At 42.8% G+C, this 22,316-nt stretch overlaps 1 protein-coding gene and 1 long non-coding RNA gene across 4 annotated transcripts in view; both read left to right on the top strand.

Moving 5' to 3' along the window:
* The window catches only part of LOC310766632 (DGAT1/2-independent enzyme synthesizing storage lipids-like), a 29,865-nt gene extending 9,603 nt beyond the window's left edge, over positions 1-20,262 (top strand). Inside the window, exons 1-7 of one of the 3 annotated variants that reach the window (XM_083623102.1) lie at positions 7,380-7,837; positions 8,539-8,913; positions 10,972-11,136; positions 12,662-12,852; positions 14,022-14,082; positions 15,720-15,859; positions 20,067-20,262. In XM_083623102.1, the coding sequence (XP_083479228.1) occupies positions 8,634-8,913; positions 10,972-11,136; positions 12,662-12,852; positions 14,022-14,082; positions 15,720-15,859; positions 20,067-20,171 (942 nt within the window). In that variant the 5' untranslated portion in view covers positions 7,380-7,837; positions 8,539-8,633 and the 3' untranslated portion in view covers positions 20,172-20,262. Of the gene's footprint in view, positions 1-7,379; positions 7,838-8,538; positions 8,914-10,971; positions 11,137-12,661; positions 12,853-14,021; positions 14,083-15,719; positions 15,860-20,066 lie in introns of those variants that run through there. The other 2 variants (XM_083623103.1, XM_083623104.1) reach the window with 2 other exon arrangements.
* Positions 15,870-20,058, top strand: LOC310766684. The gene is made up of 3 exons (XR_014550356.1): positions 15,870-16,342; positions 17,060-17,885; positions 19,848-20,058. It is a non-coding gene; the product is annotated as an uncharacterized lncRNA (long non-coding RNA).
* Positions 20,263-22,316: the final 2,054 nt, after the last annotated feature.

The following is a 22,316-nucleotide window of genomic DNA, read 5'->3' as shown; positions in this document are numbered from 1 at the left end:
GAGCTTGGCTCCTGGCATTTGTGGAGCCCTGCAGGCACCACAGATGTCGGGGTTTGGATCCCGGCATTCGCGGAACCACTCTAGGCACCGTGGATGTTGGGGATTGTCTCCCGGCATTCGTGGAGCTGCTCTAGGCACCGTGGGTGTTGGGTCTTGTTTGCCTCCATTTGCGGAGGCCTCTGAGAGCTCTGTAGGCCCTGCCGATGTCCGGGTTCGCCTCTAGGCAACAGCCAGTCCTCCAAGAGTTTGGACAAAAAAGTAAGTTGCAGCGTTCGTAACCCACTGTATCTCTTTTCCCAAGCACTCATATTATTTAACTCTTCCTCTCTTCCTATTTATTGCAATTGCTAAACACTGAGAATGTCAACTAATTTCAGATTTGATATGGTGTCGCTTTCCTTCAGAATCTTCTTCCATTTCATACACAGGGTCGACAAAATGGCTGTATGAGAAAACTCGATGTATAATCCTTCCCTTTTACGGAGGGTTTCCAGTGAAATTGAGGACATTTATTGGAGAACCCATCCCATATGATCCAAATATAACAGCTGTAGAGCTGGCTGAAAGAGTAAGTTAACTCTAAACTTGGAAGTTTAAAAGCAGAATATTTCTTTTCCTCTTGGTTTCTCTCTCTTTCAGCTCTAAATCTTATTGTACATATTGATTTCCTCATTCTATATGACCTGATATAGGGTTCATTATATATACTTTTGTGCATCATGCCCATCACTCAATTTCCCCTCTCCTTAACTTGTTGAGGCTAATTAAATGGAAAAAACTATGTGGTACAAAGAGAGATCTGCTCATGTAATGGGATTTCTTCTTCCCACTAAGTACATTCAAAGTACAAAGTACATTCTGGAGGTTTATATCAATAATCAAATAATAGATCTTATTCTAATTGCTCCTCATGAAAATTTTGGTCAATTCCATAAAAAGTTGTTGAGCCGAGCTTCTTTGGGGCCATTGGTCAGAAAGTTGAGGGGTTTTTTTTGGGGGGTGCCATCTCCCCACCCCAGCTGCCCACATGCGCAAAACAGAACCAGAGCCACTCACGTAGGAGCCCGAAACAGCTCACACACAAATTTACCCCCCCCAAAAGTCGGATATTTCCTTAAAATTGAAAAAAGAAACCCCCCAGATGGCCCCAGAAGGACTTGTCTGGGATTTCCCAAACATATGGCAACCCAACAGTATGTGCCCCAGAATCTGCCTGAGAAGGTGCCTCCAAGCCACCCTAGTGCTAATTTTTGAGGATATAGATAGGGTTGAAGAGGAAGACAATTTATTGTACAAGTTGATATGTGTTGCATGTACACACTGATGTGTGTTTAAGAGAGCATTGGATACAGCTTTGTTAAACGGTGCCATAATTCCTGACCAACTACCAAGCTGTCAACTCTGCAACACATTTGTAATTTGTTATTACTCATGCATCAGCAAGCTCCTAAATGAGATGCCATTTCACTGAAGACAATGTCAAACACAGATACCATTTGCATGGTATTACATTGCATGACTTATTCTACCTGCTCCTGCAGGGGATGTTACACTTTTCCCCTTCCCCCAGGAAAACATGGGAATCTGAATCCCATAAGGAGGGGGCTAAGGGGAGGAGCATGTAGGGTCCTGGTGGCTAATGGGAACGGGGTTGGAACTTTGTTTAGTATGCCTGGTCCTTCTCCAAGCACTTTCTCCTTGTTTTCTTGCTGCATCAAGTTTCAGGTTTTGATTGCCTGTTTAAAGGGGCAGATAAGAAATTTCTTTCTGCAAGGGGTTATGCCTTGGTTGTCCTGAGGTTCACTCCTTTTATCCTACATTGTATCAACCATGCAAGGTAACTACTGTGTACAAAACAGCCCAAGGCACATCTGTTTGATTGTTTCTCTGCCATTCTCATACAGTGCTCTTGGTAAACATAAAGAGAGTGGGCTGGATTCACTGAGAGATGAGCAGTTTCCTAGTGGGGGTTCCTCACCCTGGCTGCTCTGGCCCAAACCTCCATGTTGAAGAAGCCACTTTTGAGGGTTGAGAGACAAGGACTCTCATGCAACACATCTCTGTGTACAAAGTCAGTTGTGTATCCCAGAAAGAAGTCACATATTGTGCTTCTATAGCTGGAATAAATGGGTTGCCTCTAATTCTGATCCCGTTAGCTTATCAGATGTCAAATAGATAAACAACTACACAACTTTCTGAAGACATCTGAAGGCAACCCTGCATCAGAAAGTTTTTAACTGATGATGTGTTGCTGTGTTTTTTATGTTCTAAGCTGCCCAGAGTGATTGGAACAACTAGGCTTTTACACACAAACACACACAAACACACAAACACACACTATCTCTTTTATCTTAAGCTCCTGAAAGACTCAAGTTCCCATCTTAGCTGATTTCTTTCTTCCATAGCCTCAGTTATGAATACCAGAGTAGGCTGATCAGGATTCAAGAATTTTGGGGGCATTTGTTTCTGAAGATGATGTATGGCCCTGTGAACAAAGGCCAAGCTTTAGATCTGAAAATCATTGGGTGTGTTTCGGAATGTTATTACAGAGCTGGGAGGTAGATATTCTTGATGACGCCTCACAGTATTATGGTCATGGGCATGATGCCATGGACATAGATTGTGCCATGGAAATACCATATTTTTCGCTCCATAACAAGCACTTTTTTCCTCCTAAAAAGTAAGGGGAAATGTCTGCGCGTTTAATGGAGCGAAAGCACTGGATGGCAGAGGGATCCCTCAGCTGTGGCTGCAGTCAAGAGCTGAGGGATGCCGCTGAAGGGAAGGGGAAGCAAAGTGAGAGCTGCGCAAAGTGGGACAGAAGCCATGTAAGCAGCTCTTGCTTTGCTTGTGTTAAAGCAAGAAAATCGGGATCCACTTACACGCTCTGTGCATAATATTTTTCTACTTTTTTCCTCCTCTAAAAACTAGGTGCGTATTATGGTCAGATACATATTATGGAGCGAAAAATACAGTAAATATTTGGTCACAGTATCGGAAAATCAATCATACTTGTTGCAATTTTTGTGTGGCATTCATTCAGAAGTGGCTCCATTCTTGTCATCCTGATAGCATCATTGATTGAAGTTCTCACGGCCCACATAGTGAGAGTTTCAACAATGCAGGGTGGATATCACCTTAGTGGGGTGTTCCAGCCCATTTCAAAACCACGCCAGCGTAGTTGGAGGTGTGGGTGTACCTAGCAATTAAGGAGGCTAGCAACTGCAGGAGGCATTTTCTTACATGACACTGCATTGCACCATGGTGGGTTACAGCAGTTTCAGAGTGTGAAGGGGCACTGCTGCTCACCTGACCTCTGACTGGTCACATTGCTGCTGCTTAACAGGAGGTAGAGGGGGAAAGGCAAGTTGGAAGCGAGGTCAGCATGGTATAAACAAACAAGCAGGATCACTGGAGTGGCTCCATTGATGTGTTTAATTCACACCACCTTGCCACTATCTTCCCCACTCTCCATCTACCTCCAGATAAGTAGAAATGATGCAATACACTGGTTTGTCCCCCCCACAAAACCCTCAGCTATTGGATTACAAAGAAATAACCCCCTTCCCTCAATCATATATCTGAATATTTATCCCAGTTGTAATGATTTATCCCAGTTGTAAGATTTTGAAGCAGTTATTTCCCATATTCTTTCTGCTGCCTTCACTACCATCTTACCTCCATATTGGAGAAGCAGATAGCTTCTCCTGAATAGGCTGTACCAAGGAAAGGAAGGAACAGCAAAATGATATAAAGATAAAAGAGAATTGATCCTTCTAGTCCTTTGCAACCTCTCATTTTCTTAGTTGTTTCCTTGTCCAAAGCCATTAGTTCTAAAACATTCAGGTGTTGAGATAAGACTGTGGAGAAAGGGTCCATTTGGCCAGTGGGAGCTGTTGCATCCCACATTCATCCGGTGCTATATCAGCTGCACTGGCTCCCGGTGGAGTACAGGATCAGGTTTAAGGTACTGGTTTTAACCTTTAAAGCCCTATACGGCCTAGGACCCTCGTACCTACGGGACCGCCTCTCCTGGTATGCCCCACAAAGAAACCTACGGTCTGCAAATAAAAACATCCTGAAGGTCCCAGGCCTCAGAGAGGTTAGGCTGGCCTCAACTAGAGCCAGGGCCTTCTCGGCTGCGGCTCCAATCTGGTGGAACGCTCTGTCACAAGAGACTAGGGCCCTGCGGGACCTGACATCTTTCCGCAGGGCCTGCAAGACAGAGTTGTTCCACCAGGCCTTTGGTCAGGGCGCAGCCTGACTCCCTCCTCTGGTAACCTGCACAGAGTTTTGCTTAATGGTTGCCATCAACTTGATTTTAATTAATTTTTATAGTGAAATATTTTTAGAATGTGTTTTATTTGATTGTTTGATTATTTGAATGTTGTTAGCCGCCCTGAGCCCGGCTTCGGCTGGGGAGGGCGGGATATAAATAAAATTTATTATTATTATTGCATTAGGGTAGATGAGCCAAATTCAGGCTGTGCAATTAAAACTGATAAAACGGCAATCTGCCCTCTGCCAGGCCCTTCCTGTCTGCCTTCACACTTATGACATGGGGATGCCACTGCCTGGCAGTTTTTTCCTCCTCAATTCCTGTTGCCGTTGTAGTATTCAGCAGAGACGAGGACTGGGGGCATAAGTACAATCAGTGGCTCTGGGTTTTCTTTTTGTTGGCATTCCTGCCTTCTGCACTACCCAGCCAAACAGGTGCCTTTTTATTTCCTCCACCCACATGCCAAAAGAACCTTTACCTATTCGGCCTTTGCAAGGGTTGGTGGGCTTCTGTGGCACATTTGCCTTGGCTACTTTCATATCACTTTCATTTTTTTTGAGAAATAAACGTTAAGACCACCATATGTGTATGTGATTACAGTATTGCTCTGACATAACTGACGAATGCATGTTGGACCCCCACCTGACAATATTGAACATGTACCGAAAGCCGGAGACCCTTTGATGTCAAAGCATGTCAACCTGGAATTTCTGGAGCTCCTGAGAAAGCAAAGCATACTGCAGGAGCAACAAGTGAAGAAGCTTTTTGATGAGCTGCCTGCAGAAAAATCAGCATGGCAGAATTTAACCAATCAATCAAACAGATGGTATTGGAGATCTTAGACAATGCCTAGAGCACAAGTAGCTGGTCAAGTTTATTAGAGTAGGATTGATTACTGAGAATGATTACTTGAGATTCAGTATTCAAACCTAGTAGGTCTTTTTTTTTTAATGATATTTATTGGAATTTTCCAAGTGTTACAGAATGAAATAGAGGCAAAGAAAAATACAAAATAAAAATAATTAACAAGGTAAAAAGGGAAAAAGACAAACCCCTCCCACCATATAAATACAGATTCAAACAAAAAAGAAAAGAAAAAAATACAAAAATACATCACAAACAATTAAAAACATTTAAAAACAAATTCATTATTTCCGAATCCTCAACTATCATTACCTTCTTTCTTAGACCTCCTCCTCCTCCCTTTCTTTGTATCCTGGTTATTAATTATCCCAGCAAGTCCTTTCCATATTTCATAATATTTTGTCATTACATTACCCTAAACTGTTTTAGTCTTATCTTTCTATAATAAGATAAATCTTAAAGCTTAAAACTTAAATCTTGTCCTTACCAACTTCTCATACCCATAACATTCTTTCATAATTCTTTAAACATTTTTGCTAAAGCCAAGTAATTTCATTCCAACATTTTTCTAACATTCATCAATTTTATAAAGCAATTCTAATGGTAGAGAAAAGAGATACAAACAAATCCAATCTTCATCCAACGTCCCTTCCTCCTGGTTCCGGGTTTTGTCAGTCCTTATTATCACGTCGATCTAGCCCATTAACCTGGCAACCTTATATCCGAGGCCCTCAAGTCTCTTCCATGTCCCTTCCGCAGCTCTTCTTCATATTTGTAACTGTATTTTCCCTTGTCTCCTGCTCGTGATAGCTCCAGCTTGGCAATATTTTTAGCCCTTCTCAACAGATCAGCCCCTTTTCCATATTCAACACTAAGTTCCATATGGTATTTAAAAGCATGTTTCAAAAACCCTCCAAGATTAAGAGCCCCCACAATCCCAACCATCTCCCGGCCCATTGCCATATTTGAAAAGTCCAAACATCTCAGCATAGGGGGGTCAATCCAGCCCCCCATTTCCAAACCAAACCAAACTTTTTCTTTCCAAATCTGGCTTTTTCCAAGTTCATCTGTCAAATCCAAAAACTCATATTCCTGTTGGGCCTGTTCTGTCAAGACACACTCCTGATTTAATTCCTGAGTGGGCTCCACATATGTTCCCACTGCCTGTTCCAAATTTCTAGTCGAAGTCGCCATCCAGTTCACCTTTTCATATAATTGTTCCAGTAGGGCATTTGTTTTATAAAAAGCACACAACAAGGCTTCTGAATACATTGTCCTGCAAGGTCAGATGCCTATTCCCACGGTTGTAATCTATAACAGCTGCCGACTCCCTAGAGTTGGTTACAGTTTCACAGTCTCCCTCTAGGGGGAAAACTTCTATTTGTTCTTGCAACAGAGTTTCCCTTTTTGAGATACTTTGTCAATCTTTATTCCTTTCAAATGCGAAAAGGAACAATGGAATCACTATGTTTCTCTTCTTTTAGCTATCTATCAAAAACACTTATTTCTGGTCAATGAACTTCAAACGTCAGTCCTGACACCCCCGCTCCAGTATCAGGACGGAGGAAAGTTGCTTCAGTTTAAACTCACTTTAAACAATCTAAAAATAATCCTCCCCCTTCTCCTGCTGTCAAAGGGGGGTTCCACAATTATAAATGATGAAATCCAGTCCTTTAAAGCCGATTTTCTTAGCTCTAGCTTTCGTTGTCTTTGCTTTATTCTGTTTACAAAAGAACGGAAGGCTGACTTCCTGTTTAGACCTTCCCGTTCCATACCAAATTAAAGTAGGTATTTAAGGTCCAATTCTTTTCTGCTCGCTAGTCCTTATTTGATGTCCAATTGTTCAAAATCTAAGTACTCACGGGTGCTTATTTTAAAATCCAAATTGTCCCAGGAAAAAGGCAGCGCTCTCCGGCAACGGCTATGTGGCTTCGCTCCACGGAAATAGCCGTTGACTTTCAGCACCGCGCCGCTTGCCCCTCTTCACTTCGGAGCCCATTAGTGGGTTCCTTAGTGAGTTGGGGGGGCGCTAAAGGTGCCCGCCGAGTCCCATGGTCACAGGCTTCATCCGCCTGTGATTTTTGAAAGGGTCCCCGCTTCGCCGTAGCGGAGAAGACCCGTTTCCCGCGGAGCTATTCCCTCCAGTTCAGAGGGAGTCCGCCATTGCCGGTGGCGCCAAACCGGAAGTCAAACCTAGTAGGTCTTAATGAAATCCACATACGCATGCTGCTGTAGAATTAAATGGCAGGTCCAATGGAAGAGCTTTTACAGTGCTAAGGTTCAATATTGTAAACATGACATGTTATTAAGGTTTACGTATTGCAGGATGATCCTTTTACATGCATATCTTGTCACAATTCCTACCTTTCCTCCTTAATCAATAACTGGTTTTCTGTGACCCAATATGTTATTGTGCAATATGACTGCTACTGTAGATGTGATCTCATCAGTTATCCTTAATTACAAATGGCCACAACTTCCAAGAAGCAGGCACTCTAAGCACTACCTCTTTTTCACAATTCTTCGTTTCCTCATTCAGATGGCACACCCATCAGAGTCTCTTTAAACAGCCACATAAAGGGACATGTCTCCATAGGGGTGGAAATTAGCCTACGAAAAAGTGCACCGGACAAGACTTCTGCTGCTTCAAGAGAGAGGTGACTGAAGCAATGGCAATTTAGGCTTACCAGGAATGTAAGTAAAAGTTTTTGTTCAGATAATCATAAAGTGTAGAATTGGAAGGGAGGCGTTCGCCTCGGAAGAGTGGGAAATAGAAACAAAAATAAAATATCTGGGGATTTGGTTAACAATAAAAAAACAAAATATCTATCAAGACAACTATGTAAAAGCTTAGAAAGAAAGAAAGAAAGATTTGGAAATATGGGAGAGAATGAAGCTATCACTGTTTTGGCCATCAAAATGTATGTCCTTCCAATTATAAATGATATCTGATGTTTCATAGAGTGGCAGAAAAAAAGTATTCAGGTTCCTATGGCAGGTAATGAAGCCCAGAGTAAAATTTAAAATTATGATTGATGAAAAGAAAGAGGAGGTTTTCCCTGCCAGACCTTCAACTTTACTTCAAGGCATCATGCCTATGTTGGATAAAAGATGCTCTCTGTTACTGTTTTTGAAAATGCAAAAAACAAAACAAAACAAACAAAAACCTTCAGCAGTGGAATGAAACCAGCTTGCTTTACAACAGATAAATGATGGAGTCATATATTTGTAATTTTGGAAGTCTCCATGATGGACGTTGGAAACACAATACGGCAACTTGGCAAGTTACAGTGAGGAAAACTAGGAAAATATTAAGCAGCATGAGATTTTCATGTATTCATGAATGTTTCTGGGATAACAGATCAAACCAATGTACTGCATTTTCTGTTTTCCAGGTAAACAGTGGGGGAAATAGCATCACAACTGAAGAAAATTTCACTTCATATATTTATTTCATTGGCATACGCTTGGTGCTTCAGATCAGGAAACAATGACCTGGTTTACTCAAATGCTGCAAAACTTGATTAGTTTTCCTTATTTAGAAGAATACCTGAGCTCAGTGGTTCACCCTTGGTGGTTTCGTAAGCTTCTGATTTTGCTTTGTTCATTAATGATAGATATATATTTGGCTTGCTGTGCTTGCTCATTTGGGCTATATGTTTACATGAAGATGAATAAGCACCAAGAAACTGGTCCTGATAGCAAAATTTGGAAAAAGCCAAGGAAGTTTTTTGCTCATATTGTAGATATATATGGAAAGATATGGCATGGTGAGTAAAAGTTTCTTTCATAGCAATAATTCTTCCTTATGAGTCACTATAATTTCATAGGACGGGATCAGAATTTCAGGCTTGAAGCACTGGAACAATAGTTGCCACAGTGAATCAGGCAGGACTGGACCTCTGAACCCCCCTCAGAGTCACAACAGCTACAAGTTTGGGTTGGCTACATAAGGATTGAAACAAAGGCATAGCTATTTATTTACGTACAGTGGTACCGCAGGTTAAGTACTTAATTCATTCCGGCGAAAAACAAAGCATTTTATGAAGTATGAAACTAAGGTGGTTCTGTGAACCGCCCTGAGGCCTCCAGGTATAGGGTGGTATATAAATTCAATAAATGATAAAATAAATAAATAAGACAGATTACAAAAGAAAGGGTCAGCTGGTGGCTGCATAAACACCATACATTTAAACCACATTTTAAGTATGCTTCTTCTGCAAAAGAAACCTGGAGAATTTGTTTACCCCTCACAGAGACACAATTAGCAACTATGTACAGTGGTACCTCGGGTTACAGACGCTTCGGGTTACAGAACTTTGCTTCAGGATGAGAACAGAAATCGCACCATGGCGGCGTGGCGGCAGCAGGAGGCCCCATTAGCTAAAGTGGTACCTCAGGTTAAGAACAGTTTCAGGTTAAGAATGGAACTCCAGAATGAATTAAGTCGTTAACCTGATGTACCACTGTAGTTGCTATGGAGGTCAAAAGTGAGTTCCCAACGGGTTTGCAGTTCCATTTGTTGCCGGGCTGACCCAGCTGTCAAACTGTGATCTCTGGACTCGAATGCACTCCTGCAGCAGGCTGCCTCGAATTTCTGTTCTCATCCTGAAGCAAAGTTCTTAACCTGAGGTACTATTTCTGGGTTAGTAGAGTCTGTAACCTGAAGCATCTGCAACCCGAGGTACCACTGTATGTACACAAACTACAGAATTGGCCAGCACAGGATGTGGTGATGGCTACTAATTTAGACGGACACTGCGGGAAACAGGATGGTCTAATACAGAGGCCTTTGTTCTCAGTGCTTCCCACAGGTCTCATGTTACTGTAAGTGTTGAAACTTAAATCAGAAATACACGACTAAAACCAAGTTTGGGCCATAAGGATGAGACCGTGTAGCTACTTAGGGCATGGTCGGGGGGGGGTGTCTAGGAAGCAGCTTTCTCACTTGGTAGAAAGAGATTCAGAGAATGGTCTGAAGATGCCTGAAGTTGGAGCTCTTTGGGACGGGGAAGAAATATACTCCAGGCCCTGGATAGCTCTCATACAGAAGGGGGATATTACTCTTTAAATTAAAGAAGTCTCAGAAAACTTTAGTATAACTATAACAACATATTAAACTGTCTCAAGCGCTCAACCCTATATAAAAGCTTAAAGTAGACTAAAACAGCAAAACACAGTTTTAGCTCACTCAAAGACTGGGCAAAAATGTTTCCACCTGTGCTCAAAAGGAAGCAAGGAAGGAACATTCTACGAGACGAGAAATCCCTTCATTCATTAAGGGACCACCACAGAGAAAGTCTTGATCTGTGTGGTTGACAACCTAGCATCCAGAATGCTGGAGCATATTGTCGTTGTTGTTTAGTCATTTAGTGGTGTCTGACTCCTTGTGACCCCATGGACCAGAACATGCCAGGTACTCCTGTCTTCCACTGTCTCCCACGGTTCGGTCAGACTCATGCTGGTAGCTTCGAGAACACTGTCCAAACATCTCGTCCTCTGTCGTCTCCTTCTCCTTGTGCCCTCAATCTTTCCCAACATCAGGGACTTTTCCAGGGAGTCTTCTTTTCTCATGAAGTGGCCAAAGTATTGGAGCCTCAGCTTCAGGATCTGTCCTTCCAGTGAGCACTCAGGGCTGATTTCTTTAAGAATGGATAGGTTTGATCTTCTTGCAGTCCATGGGACTCTCAAGATTCTCTTCCAGCTTCATAATTCAAAAGCATATGACAGAGCTTTTAACCTGATCTTAAATTTAATTTTCTGAACCACACTGATTTCCTCCAGTAATGGTTGCAATATTTCTTTGTTTCATTTTGTATTATTTTCAGGTTACGAACTTACTGGTATAGAACATATCCCTAAAGGACCAGGGATTATTATTTATCATCATGGAGTTATCTCTACCGGCTATACCTTTTTTGCGGCTAGATGTTTTTTAGAGACGGGGAGAATATGCTTTTCATTAATTCATCATGCCGTGTATTGGATACCAGGTAAATTATTTAAATTTAAATCATGCTTTTTTACATAAAACATGTAAAATATGACATAAAACAATGCTATAAGCTATGAAACAATGCTATAAAATATAAAACTGTACATCAGGAAAGCAGGTAGAAACAACTGATAAATAAAATAGCAGCAACAGGTGAAATAGTTTAGTTAGTGCAGATGAAGGTACTTTCTCACCAAGTCATTGCTACTAAAAGAGAATGAATGCAGGATGAATAATTATTTCCAATTCACAACTGAGTCAGCAGAAATGCTCTCCATGAAGAAATGCCGTGCTTTTCTGTCTACATTCTTCCTCAGAGATCTAAAAACTGAGGAATCTGGATAATGTGTCATCTGATTCCTATGCTATGACTACAAGCTCTCATGTAATAATTGCTGTTCACTTTAATACCAGAACAGGGCAAGGCGTAGGCTTTGGGGTGTCTAAGTTGATGATTTCCTCAAGTACAAAGAGTTTTGCAAAGTTCAGTCATTAGTAAAGATGGGATATTCCTTACTGGAAAGAACAACGCAAAGTATGGGATTCTACTTGGGAGTATATGCACTAGCAAACAACCTGTGCAAAATCCTCTGTATTCAGACACCACTGGGTGGCAGCTTGCATGGGGTGGGAGCTACAGCTAAGGAAAAGGGCAGAAGCCCAAGTGAAGCCCCAAAGACATGTCCATGGCTTTCATAGCAAGTCCAACCCATCACCAAATCTGCACACAGATCCCAGAAAACATGGCCCCACCCAAACACATGGCCAATCAAGCACTCCCACACACAGCTTTTATGCCCCCATGTGACTGCAATCAAACACACGTGGCACCCTTGCTGTAGTGTTCATGGCCCTCCACTGCCACTCCCCCCACATCATCTTCCTCTGCATGCACACAGCAGCCACCCCAGGAAACTATGACATCACAGAAAGGTCATTTGAAGGAAGGAGTCCAAAGAGACCCAGTAGCACAGAGTGCTGTTTGGAGTTTTTCCACTAGGTTAATTAATGCAGCATATAACCTCCACCCATATATCTGTGTACCAATCTCTGCTGGTGGAGGCATTTTTCCATCAGCATTGTCTCCTCTGTGCCATGCGTGTATCTCCCCCCCCCCCCCGTGTGTGTATCTACTATATCCAAAAGCTCTGCACCCTAAAGGGATTGAAGGTTTGGATAGTGGAACAAGGCACTGTGAGCTGTATTTTTATCATAATGCAAACTTGAATGTATTACAGACTTGACTTGAGGAACACATGTCTAAAAAGTTCCCACCTCAGCACTCAATCCCACTCAATGTGCTTTCCAAAAAAAGCCTACTGTCAGAACCTCTGAGCAAAAGAGGAATTAGCATAAAGTCCCCCTTCATGAAATCCTAGTTGAAATGTATTAGCAGAGAGCTATGCTTGTGATCCATAATAGTGCAATATCTTTGGAATAATGACGCTTGTATTTTATCCACACTATTTCCTAAATAAGTTTCACATAAAATGCATTCTTCTATTTGGGGCTTATTTTTTCAGGGCTGCAGATGTTTTTTTATGTGCTCGGGTTGAAATCTTACAAGAAAGCTGAAATTGTGGAAATAATGAAGAAAGGCCATTTACTGGGCATTTCACCTGGTGGAGCTAGAGAAGCACTGTATAGTCATGATTACTGCATAATGTGGGGTAAACGCACAGGTTTTGCTCAGGCAGCTTTGGAGGCGAAAGTGGTGAGTGATCTTTGTGCAATTTGCATTGCCTTCATGATTATCCTAGATAAGATGTAATATGTTGACATCCTTGATCCAGCATCCAAAAAAGCTGAGGATGGCAAATATCCTGTTTGGGGGTCAAATGATATCTGGAGTGCCACAGCTCTCCCCAACACTGCTTTAAAACAAACCTTTACATATCGTAAATCCCTACTGCTTTTGAGTCTCAAGAAGATTTGCAATTGCCTCAATTATTTTATCCCTTATTGCTTCACCAGGTTGCTGAGCAATAGATCTAAATCATAAAAGAATCTCTTTTTGCCTCAATTCAATTAAAGCCAAATTGTCTGCCAATAGTTCCTGAGATGCTATAGCTGCCGCCAGTTGAATCCAGGGCGGAGGAGTATAAAAGTTTGAATGTTTTTTTTTAAAAAAAGAAAGTTTTCAAAGTTCGTATCCCCCTGTCCCCCTCCCTTTATTTCCAATGGCAGAGTTTCTTTGTTTGCTTCAGTGCTTCAGCCATCTGGTTCCCATGCAGGGTAGTCACCAATTCCAGAGAAGACTCTCCTTTTGTTCTCCTGGAAATTTGCCAAATTAATCCAAATGCTAAAGACACTTGAATATTAAATCCCCTTTTCCTTGGTTTTATTTTCTGGGAAATCTGCTGCTCGCTGAGTAGGAAATTCAAGGCAGCTTGCTGCTGGAACACATTGGAGCCCAGAGATCACAGTTTGACAGCCGGGTTAGGCCAGCACCAAATGGAACCTCAGACCCATTGGGAACTCGCTTTTGACCTCCACAGGAACCCTCAGAGTCCTAGTCATCCCCAAGACCTTTTTCGGGTGCTCGTTGCCTATGAGTTGCCCCCAAACTCCAAAAAGCACCGGCCGGTTGGCTGAACCTGGCTTCCTTTCCCCCTCAGGGCAAACCAGGAAATTCTCCCCCCCCTTAAATTCCTGAAAATCTGGAGGACAGCTTCTGAATTTTCTTCATCTGAGAGATTTGAATAGATGTGTCAGGAATTTTAAAGCCAATTACATTATCATTTATGAGTTGCTTCTCATTATAATCCCAGATGTGAAGCATTCTTCGTAATCCATAACAAAAATTAAGGCTTGGTTGGGACAAAATAATTATCCAATCCTCACCTTTCTTTTCATGTTTGTTTCATCTTTTTTCTTTTTTAGCCCATCATCCCTATTTTTACACAAAACAGTTGTGAAGCATACAGGACCATTGGAAAGACAAGTAAGTTAAATACCTTGGTTGATCAAGAGATCTCAGGCAATATACATTTTAATAATACTGAATGACCTTTTTAAAAGAATATCTATTTACTACTCACTAATAGATTTTATTCCATGTACACTTATCTGCAAAAGCTGTGCTGCCTGCCTCAGTACTGAGTGAACATGCCCTTGCTTAGTTTTCTATTAGATTTAACAGAAAGCTATAATCGATAAATGTGGGAGCAACCCTAAAATCGAGGAGAACTGAACAGGAAACATACCATATTTTGTAGTCTATTGTACACAACTTATGACTGATTGCAAAGAGCTGATAAGAGCTGACTGAATATCTTGTACAGTGGTACCTCAGGTTAAGTACTTAATTGGTTCTGGAAGTCTGTACTTAACCTGAAGCATTCTTAACCTGAAGCGGACTTTCCCATTGAAAGTAATAGAAAGTGGATTGATCCGTTCCAGATGATGAAAAAACACCCCCTAAAACAGCAATTTAACACAAATTTTACTGTTTCACGAGACCATTGATCCATAAAATGATGGCAATAATCAATGTAAAGGTAAAGGTAAAGGGACCCCTGACCATTAGGTCCAGTCGTGACCGACTCTGGGGTTCCGGTGCACATCTCGCTTTATTGGCCGAGGGAGCTGGTGTACAGCTTCCGGGTCATGTGGTCAGCATGACTAAGCCGCTTCTGGCGAACCAGAGCAGCGCATGGAAATGCCGTTTACCTTCCCAGCGGAGCGGTACCTATTTATCTACTTGCACTTTGACGTGCTTTTGAAGTGCTAGGTTGGCAGGAGCAGGGACCGAGCAATGGGTGCTCACCCCGTTGCGGGGATTTGAACCGCCAATCTTCTGATCGGCAAGTCTTAGGCTCTGTGGTTTAACCCACAGTGCCACCCGGATCCCCAATAATCAATGTACTGTACTATATAATAAATAAGACAGTATTTTAGATGAAAAGAATTAAAATTTATTTCCAAACTCACTGTTTGGAGGGGGCTCCGGGTCCTCTTCCACAATCACAATCGGATTGGCTCCCGGCATTCGTGGAGGCCTCAGAGAGCTCCTGTGGCTGGAACTCAGTCGCATAGCCTCTGCAGCCACAGTGGATGTCGGGGTTTGGATCCCTGCATTTGCGGAGCCCTGCAGGCACTGTGGACGTCAGGACAAGGCTCCTGGCATTCGCAGAGCCGCTCTAGGCACCGCAAATGCCAGAGCTTGGCTCCCGGCATTTGCGGAGCCCTGCAGGCACCTCGGAGGTCGAGGCTTGGCTCCTGGCATTTGCAGAACCACTCTAGGCACCGCGGATGTCAGGGCTTGGTTCCCTGCATTCGCAGAGGCCTCTGAGAGCTCTGTAGGCCCCGCCGATGTCCAGGTTTGCTTCCAGGCAGCGGCGAGTCCTCCAAGAATTTGGACAACTTACTTCCAGGTTACAATCGTTCGTAACCCAAAAAAAGTAAGTTGAAGTGTTCATAACCCGAGGTACCACTGTATCTCTTTTCCCAAGCACTCATATTATTTAACTTTTCCTCTCTTCCTATTTATTGCAATTGCTAAACACTGAGAATGTCAACTAATTTCAGATTTGATATGGTGTTGCTCTCCTTCAGAATCTTCTTCCATTTCATACACAGGGCTGACAAAATGGCTGTATGAGAAAACTCGATGTATGATCCTTCCCATTTACGGAGGGTTTCCAGTGAAATTGAGGACATTTATTGGAGAACCCATCCCATATGATCCAAATATAACAGCTGTAGAGCTGGCTGAAAGAGTAAGTTAACTCTAAACTTGGAAGTTTAAAAGCAGAATATTTCTTTTCCTCTTGGTTTCTCTTTCAGCTCTAAATTTTATTGTACGTATTGATTTCCTCATTCTATATGACCAGATATAGGGTTCATTGGATATACTTTTGTGCATTATGCCCATCACTCAATTTTCCCTCTCCTTAACTTGTTGAGACTAATTAAATGGAGAAAAAACTATGTGGTACAAAGAGAGATCTGCTCATGCAATGGGATTTCTTCTTCCCACTATATTAGGGTTGAGCATACAAAATACATTCTGGAGGTTTACCGTATTTTTCGCCCCATAGGACGCACCGGCCCATAAGGCGCATCTAGTTTTTTTGGGGGGAAATAAAGGGGGGGAATTATTTTCCCCCCCCCAGGCGTGGGGCTGGGGCGGGGGAAGCCCGAGCTTCCCCGTACCCCAGCCCCCAGAACAGGCAGCTCTCCGCAAGCCGTGGGAGCCCAGCGTCGGGCTCCCACCGCTTATGGAGAGCTGCGCGAAGCCTGGAGAGTCCGAGAGCGATGGCGAAGTTGCGCGCAGCTTCGCCATCACTCTTGGAGCTTGCGGGGCTGGGGTGGGGAAATGCCTGTGCTTCCCCCGAACCCAGCCCCCAGAACGGGTCCGAGAGCGATGGCGAAGTTGCGTGCAGCTTCTCCATCACTCCCGGAGCTTGCCGGGCTGGGGGGATAGCTTCCTGAAGCCTGGAGAGCGAGGGGGGTCGGTGCGCACCGACCCCTCTCGCTCTCCAGGCTTCAGCGAAAGCCTGCATTCGCCCCATAGGACGCACACACATTTCCACTTCATTTTTAGAGGGGAAAAAGTGCGTCCTATAGGTCGAAAAATATGGTATATCAATAATCAAATAATAGATCTTATTCTAATTGCTCCTGATGAAAATTTTGGTCAATTGCATAAAAAGTTGTTGAGCTGACCTTCTTTGGGGCCATTGGTCAGAAAGTTGAGATTTTTTTGGGGGGCGGTTGCCCTCTTCGCACCCCATCTGCCCACATGTGCAAAACAGAACCAGAGCCACTCACATAGGAGCCCGAAACAGCGCACACACAAATTTACCCTCCCCCAACTCGGATATTTCCTTAAAATTGAAAAAAGAAACCCCCCAGTTGGCCCCAGGACCAGTCAGGGATTTCCCAAACATATGGCAACCCTACACTATGTGCCCCAGAGTTTGCCTGACAAGGTACCTCCAAGCCACTGTAGTGCTAATTTTTGAAGACATGGAGAGGGTTGAAGAGGAAGACAATTCATTGTACATGTTGATATATGTTGCATGTACACACTGATGTGTGTTTAAGAGAGCATTGGATACAGCTTTGTTAAACGGTGCCATAATTCCTGACAAACTACCAAGCTATCAACTCTGAACCTGCAACACATTTGTAATTTGTTATATTTCATGCATCAGCAAGCTCCTATATGAGATGCCGTTTCACTGAATACAATGTCAAACACAGATACCATTTGTATGGTATTTCATTGCATGACTTATTCCACCTGCTAGTGCAGGGGATGTTACACTTTTCCCCTTCCTCCAGGAAAACATTGGAATCTGAATCCCAAAGGGAGGGGGCTATGGGAGGAGCATGTAGGGTCCTGGTGGCTAATGGGAACAGGGTTGGAACATTGTTTAGTATGCCTGGTCTTTCTCCAAGCACTTTCTCCTTGTTTTCTTGCTGCATCAAGTTTCAGGTATTGATTGTCTGTTTAAAGGGGCAGATAAGAAATTTCTTTCTGCAAGGGGTTATGCCTTGGTTGTCCTGAGGTTCGCTCCTTTTATCCTACATTGTAACAACCATGCAAGGTAACTACTGTGTACAAAGCAGCCCAAGGCACATATGTTTGATTGTTTCTCTGCCATTCTCATACAGTGCTCTTGGTAAACATAAAGAGAGTGGGCTGGATTCACTGAGAGATGAGCAGTTTCCTAGTGGGGGTTCCTCACCCTTGCTGCTCTGGCCCAAACCTCCATGTTGAAGAAGCCACTTTTGAGGGTTGAGAGACAAGGACTCTCTCTCTTTTTTTTTTTTAAAGATATTTATTGAAATTTTCAAAAAATAAAGAAAAAACAAACAGAAAAAAACACACATATTATTTGCATTCCTTACTTTCAATAACATATTTCCCTGACTTCCCCACACCTCCCCTTCTTGTATTCCAATTCAATTTTTAGATCAGCAAGTTCTTATCCCCAAATTTTACCTTATTATATTTAATTCATTTTAGTTAACCAATTTTAACATAAACCTCAATCTTTATACGTCAGTACTTATTCTTAATATCTTTTTCTAAGATCGACCCCAATTCCCTTTCACGAGTTCCCCATTTTGATATAAATAGCAAAACAAAATACAAAAAAAAAAAACCAAAGTATAATTGTTCACCCTTTGGATTCCCAAAGCCCCACTCCCCGCCTTTCCCGGTTTCGAGCTCCAACAAATGTCCATCAGTCTATCTGCCGTCAGCCTGGTGACCTCACGTCCGAGGCTCTTAATTCTCTCTCAATTCCTCTCTGCCGGTTTTTTTGATAGTCCTTTATATTAAACAACAAATCTCGGAGAAGCTCTGTCCCAATAAGGTCCATGTTTCTTCCAGCCAGACCTCCATATTTAAAAGTGTAGTCCAAATCTTGTTTCTTACTTCTTTTAAGTCCAAATGTCCCAAAAACTCCAGCTTCCACTTTAGTCAAGTTTGTAATCCATAAGTCTTCAGATCTCCACATGAGGAGATCTCTCCATTCCTCATTCTTCCATTCAAACCAGATTTTCATAATCTCATTCTTCTTTTCCTTTATATCCATCTTAGCAGGCCTCTGGCTCTCCTTAATCATCTGCGGCATTATAGCTCCTCCTTCCTTTCCCTCTAAATCGTCATATATCTCTTCCCCCACTTTCTCAAATTTCTCAGATTTCTTTTCTTGTTCAGCTGCAAAGATTTTTAGTTCAGTTACAAAAACTTTTTGTTCAGATACAAAGACTTGAATCAAGTCCCTTCCAGATTCAGCAAGTTTATTTACTGTTTCATTCAATGTTGTGACATTTGTAGCCAAAACATTGCTTTGTTCTTGTAACTTTCCCAGGAGAAGGAATGTCCTCTCCAGTTCAGTCAGTATTTTTCCACTTGCAGCCATTCTTGTAATGTCCCAGAACCCCCTCTAGAGGAGTTCTGGTTACTTAGTATTCCTTCCAGTTCCAATCCAAAAGTCAAATTAACTTTTTCTCTTTATTTTCAACAATTTATTACCTGAATATAACAAATATAACCAGCAAAGGCAACAGAAACAAAGTTCTCTTTTCCCCCCCCCAGCTTTGACAGCTAGTTTGACAGCTGTCAAAATCTTCTATGTCTCTTCAACAGGCTCTCTCACGGATCGCTCCCGGGTCCTGGGGGGGGGGGGGATGACGGTTCCACTCTCAAAATTAACTCTTATCCTCCAGCAAATTCACTTATACTGCCAAAACATGAAATTAATTACTTTTATCCTCTCAAGAAGAAGGTGTTCTCTCAACCTTAGTTATCTAGTCCTTGCTTTAAGATGTTTACAAGACGGGGAGACGGACTTCCTCTTTGTGCCGTCCCCGCTCGTGCAGAATCCAAAAAAAAAATTTTAAATCCAATTTCCGTATTACTCACGGGTTGTTACTTTTAGTCCAAATGTTCAAAGGAAGAAGTCAGCGCTCTCCGACCATGGCATGCGGCTTCACTCCGTAGGGGAAGCAGTTGACTCACAGCACCGCGCCGCTCCCTGTCCCCCGTTCCGAAGCCTTTAAAAAGGCTCCTTCGCGGGTCGGGGGGCGCAAATGGTGCCCGCCGAGTCACCAAGTCCACAGGCTTCAGCGCCTGTGGTTTCTGAGGGTCCCCGCGTTGCCGCCGCGGCAGGACCCGTCCCCTACTGAGCAGATTCCCTCCGGAGCTCGGAGGGAATCCGCCATTAGTCGATCGCGCTAACCCGGAAGTCTGAGAGAAAAGGACTCTCATGCAACACATCTCTGTGTACAAAGTCAGTTGTGTATCCCAGAAAGAAGTCACATATTGTGCTTCTATAGCTGGAATAAATGGGTTGCCTCTAATTCTGATCCCGTTAGTTTTTTCCTCACAGATATTAATAACTGTGAATACCTATTTTGCAATCTACTCCTATAACACCATGTATTCCTCTGGTTTTCTTTCAACAGGCGAAGATTGCACTTGAAAATCTTCGGGATAAACACCAAAAAAGGCCAGGAAATATATTAAGAGCTCTATCAGAACGATTTGATAAGCATTACAAAGCTAACTAGTCCATATAAAATAGTTGCGCTGTTCATGAGAAGGTGTCTGTAATAGGAAGCATTAATAATTATGTTATTAAAGCTAAGTTGATATACACAGTGTTTTGCTGGTTTGTATATGAATTATTTGGAAGGGTCCCTAGCTCAGTAGCTCAGCTGTGTGTGCAGAAGGTCCTACATTTTTGAAGACGTACAAGTTCTTTTCTGCCCTATCTTGCAATATACCCAGAATTCCCCTTTTTGGGGAACTTGCACTAGTAGAGGCAGAATCGAAGAGTATAACAAGAAGGCGAGTGTTTAACTAAACATGAAATAATATTACATGTGAAAGAGTAATGTCTATAAATTACCTGTATTAAAACAGTGGCACTTCTTTTATGTTTATAAAAGGGTGCTCCAAGATTTGAGCCCTATAATGCAAATCCTTTTAAACTTATAGCAAGAAAAGTAGAGAAAACAAAAATACAGCTGGAATTGATGAAAAAAGTGACTGATCTACGAAAAACAGCCAACTCACCTATGAATCTGGATCTGGTGCCCGCCCCACATTAGCACCGCCCCCCCCCCCCCGTTGAACACCCTCTTATCAGATGTCAAATAGATAAACAACTACACAACTTTCTGAAGACATCTGACGGCAACCCTGCATCAGAAAGTTTTTAACTGATGATGTGTTGCTGTGATTTTTATGTTCTAAGCTGCCCGTAGTGATTGGAACAACTAGGCTTTTACACACACACACACACACACAAACACACAAACACACACTATCTCTTTTATCTTTTAGCTCCTGAAAGACTCAAGTTCCCATCTTAGCTGCTTTCTTTCTTCCATAGCCTCAGTTATGAATACCAGAGTAGGCTGATCAGGATTCAAGAATTTTGGGGGCATTTGTTGTTGGAATCTTCAAAGCCATATCAGTCAGAGGAATTGGCCACTCTCCAGGTGCCCGGCTTTGATTCCTTGTTGACCTCCCCCGTCAGCGACTCCCGGCAAGACAAGGCGAGGTCTCTATCGGCCGATCCTCCTCAACGTGAGAAGAACACAACCATCCCTCCTCCCTCATTCCCCAGGGAGGGGAGAGAGACAGACAGAAATGTATTTACATGCCTTTATTTCTGTCTTTCCAGCAGTGCAGAGAAAACATGTCTGCACTATCTCAACACCAATAGCAGAGAGGGAATAACTCCACCCATGTACTTCTGGTACAGGGTCATGTGACACTCTGAGCTAACATCCGGTGCTCAGTGCACATAATAGACTGTTCCTTGTTCCCACGGTACAGTCCCATAACATCAACATCCTGTTTGGCTTTCCAGCCATCTGGAGCACTCAGCAGCATTGCTCCTTTTTCGTAACAACCTCCCCCAAAAGAATCAATGCGTGTTGCGGCAAGCAAAGCGTGATCCAGAGAAGAAAACAAACAGTTGTTATACACATAACACTCCCCTGTTGTTTCAGTTCCATCCTTGGAACTACCCGCCACTGGTTTCCCCAGTGTACCTCTCTGGTTGTCTGGCTTCCAAGGAATGAGTGCTTCTGCATTACCTTGGCTAGCAACTCTCTGTTGTGTCTTTGTCTCTGACTTAGACACAGCTCCAACCTGTCCTCGGTTGTGTACAACAGCAACACATGCAACAGCTAAGTCAGCAAACTCTTCTGAGTACCTTTTGGGTGGTTTACCCTTTGTGACTCTCTCAGACCTGCGTATGAGGTGCTGATCCTCTCTGCTCACTGGTTCAGTCTCAGGACTTTTAGGAGAACCAGTTCCACTAGCAAACAGTGGTTCATCCTTCACCTGTGAAGGTCTATCCATTGTGTGAGATTTCCTCTCAATGACTGTGACAACAGAGCTGTCTGAGCTATCACTGTCACTCTCAGTACCACTGTACTCTGTGAAATCATCATCATCATCTGAATCGTCCTCTGTGGGAAATGTGTGTACAATCACTCTCTCCTTTTCAGGAGCACTCTCTAGAAATTTTGTGAGAATCACCTGACCAGATTCAGACAAAATTACTCTGTAGAGACCCTTTTCATATCCCACAAAAATGCCTCTGGCATTCTTTACTCCACCTGGAGCTTCTGTCCTCACATGAGACCCAAAAACCTTGAAATGGGCAACAGAAGGTTTTCTCTGGAACAGTTTCTCAA

Source organism: Podarcis filfolensis, assembly GCF_964270895.1.
Source record: "Podarcis filfolensis genome assembly, chromosome: 7".
NCBI lineage: Eukaryota > Metazoa > Chordata > Lepidosauria > Squamata > Lacertidae > Podarcis > Podarcis filfolensis.
Note: the sequence above shows the minus strand (reverse complement) of the source record. Positions and strands in the feature narration are given on the sequence as shown.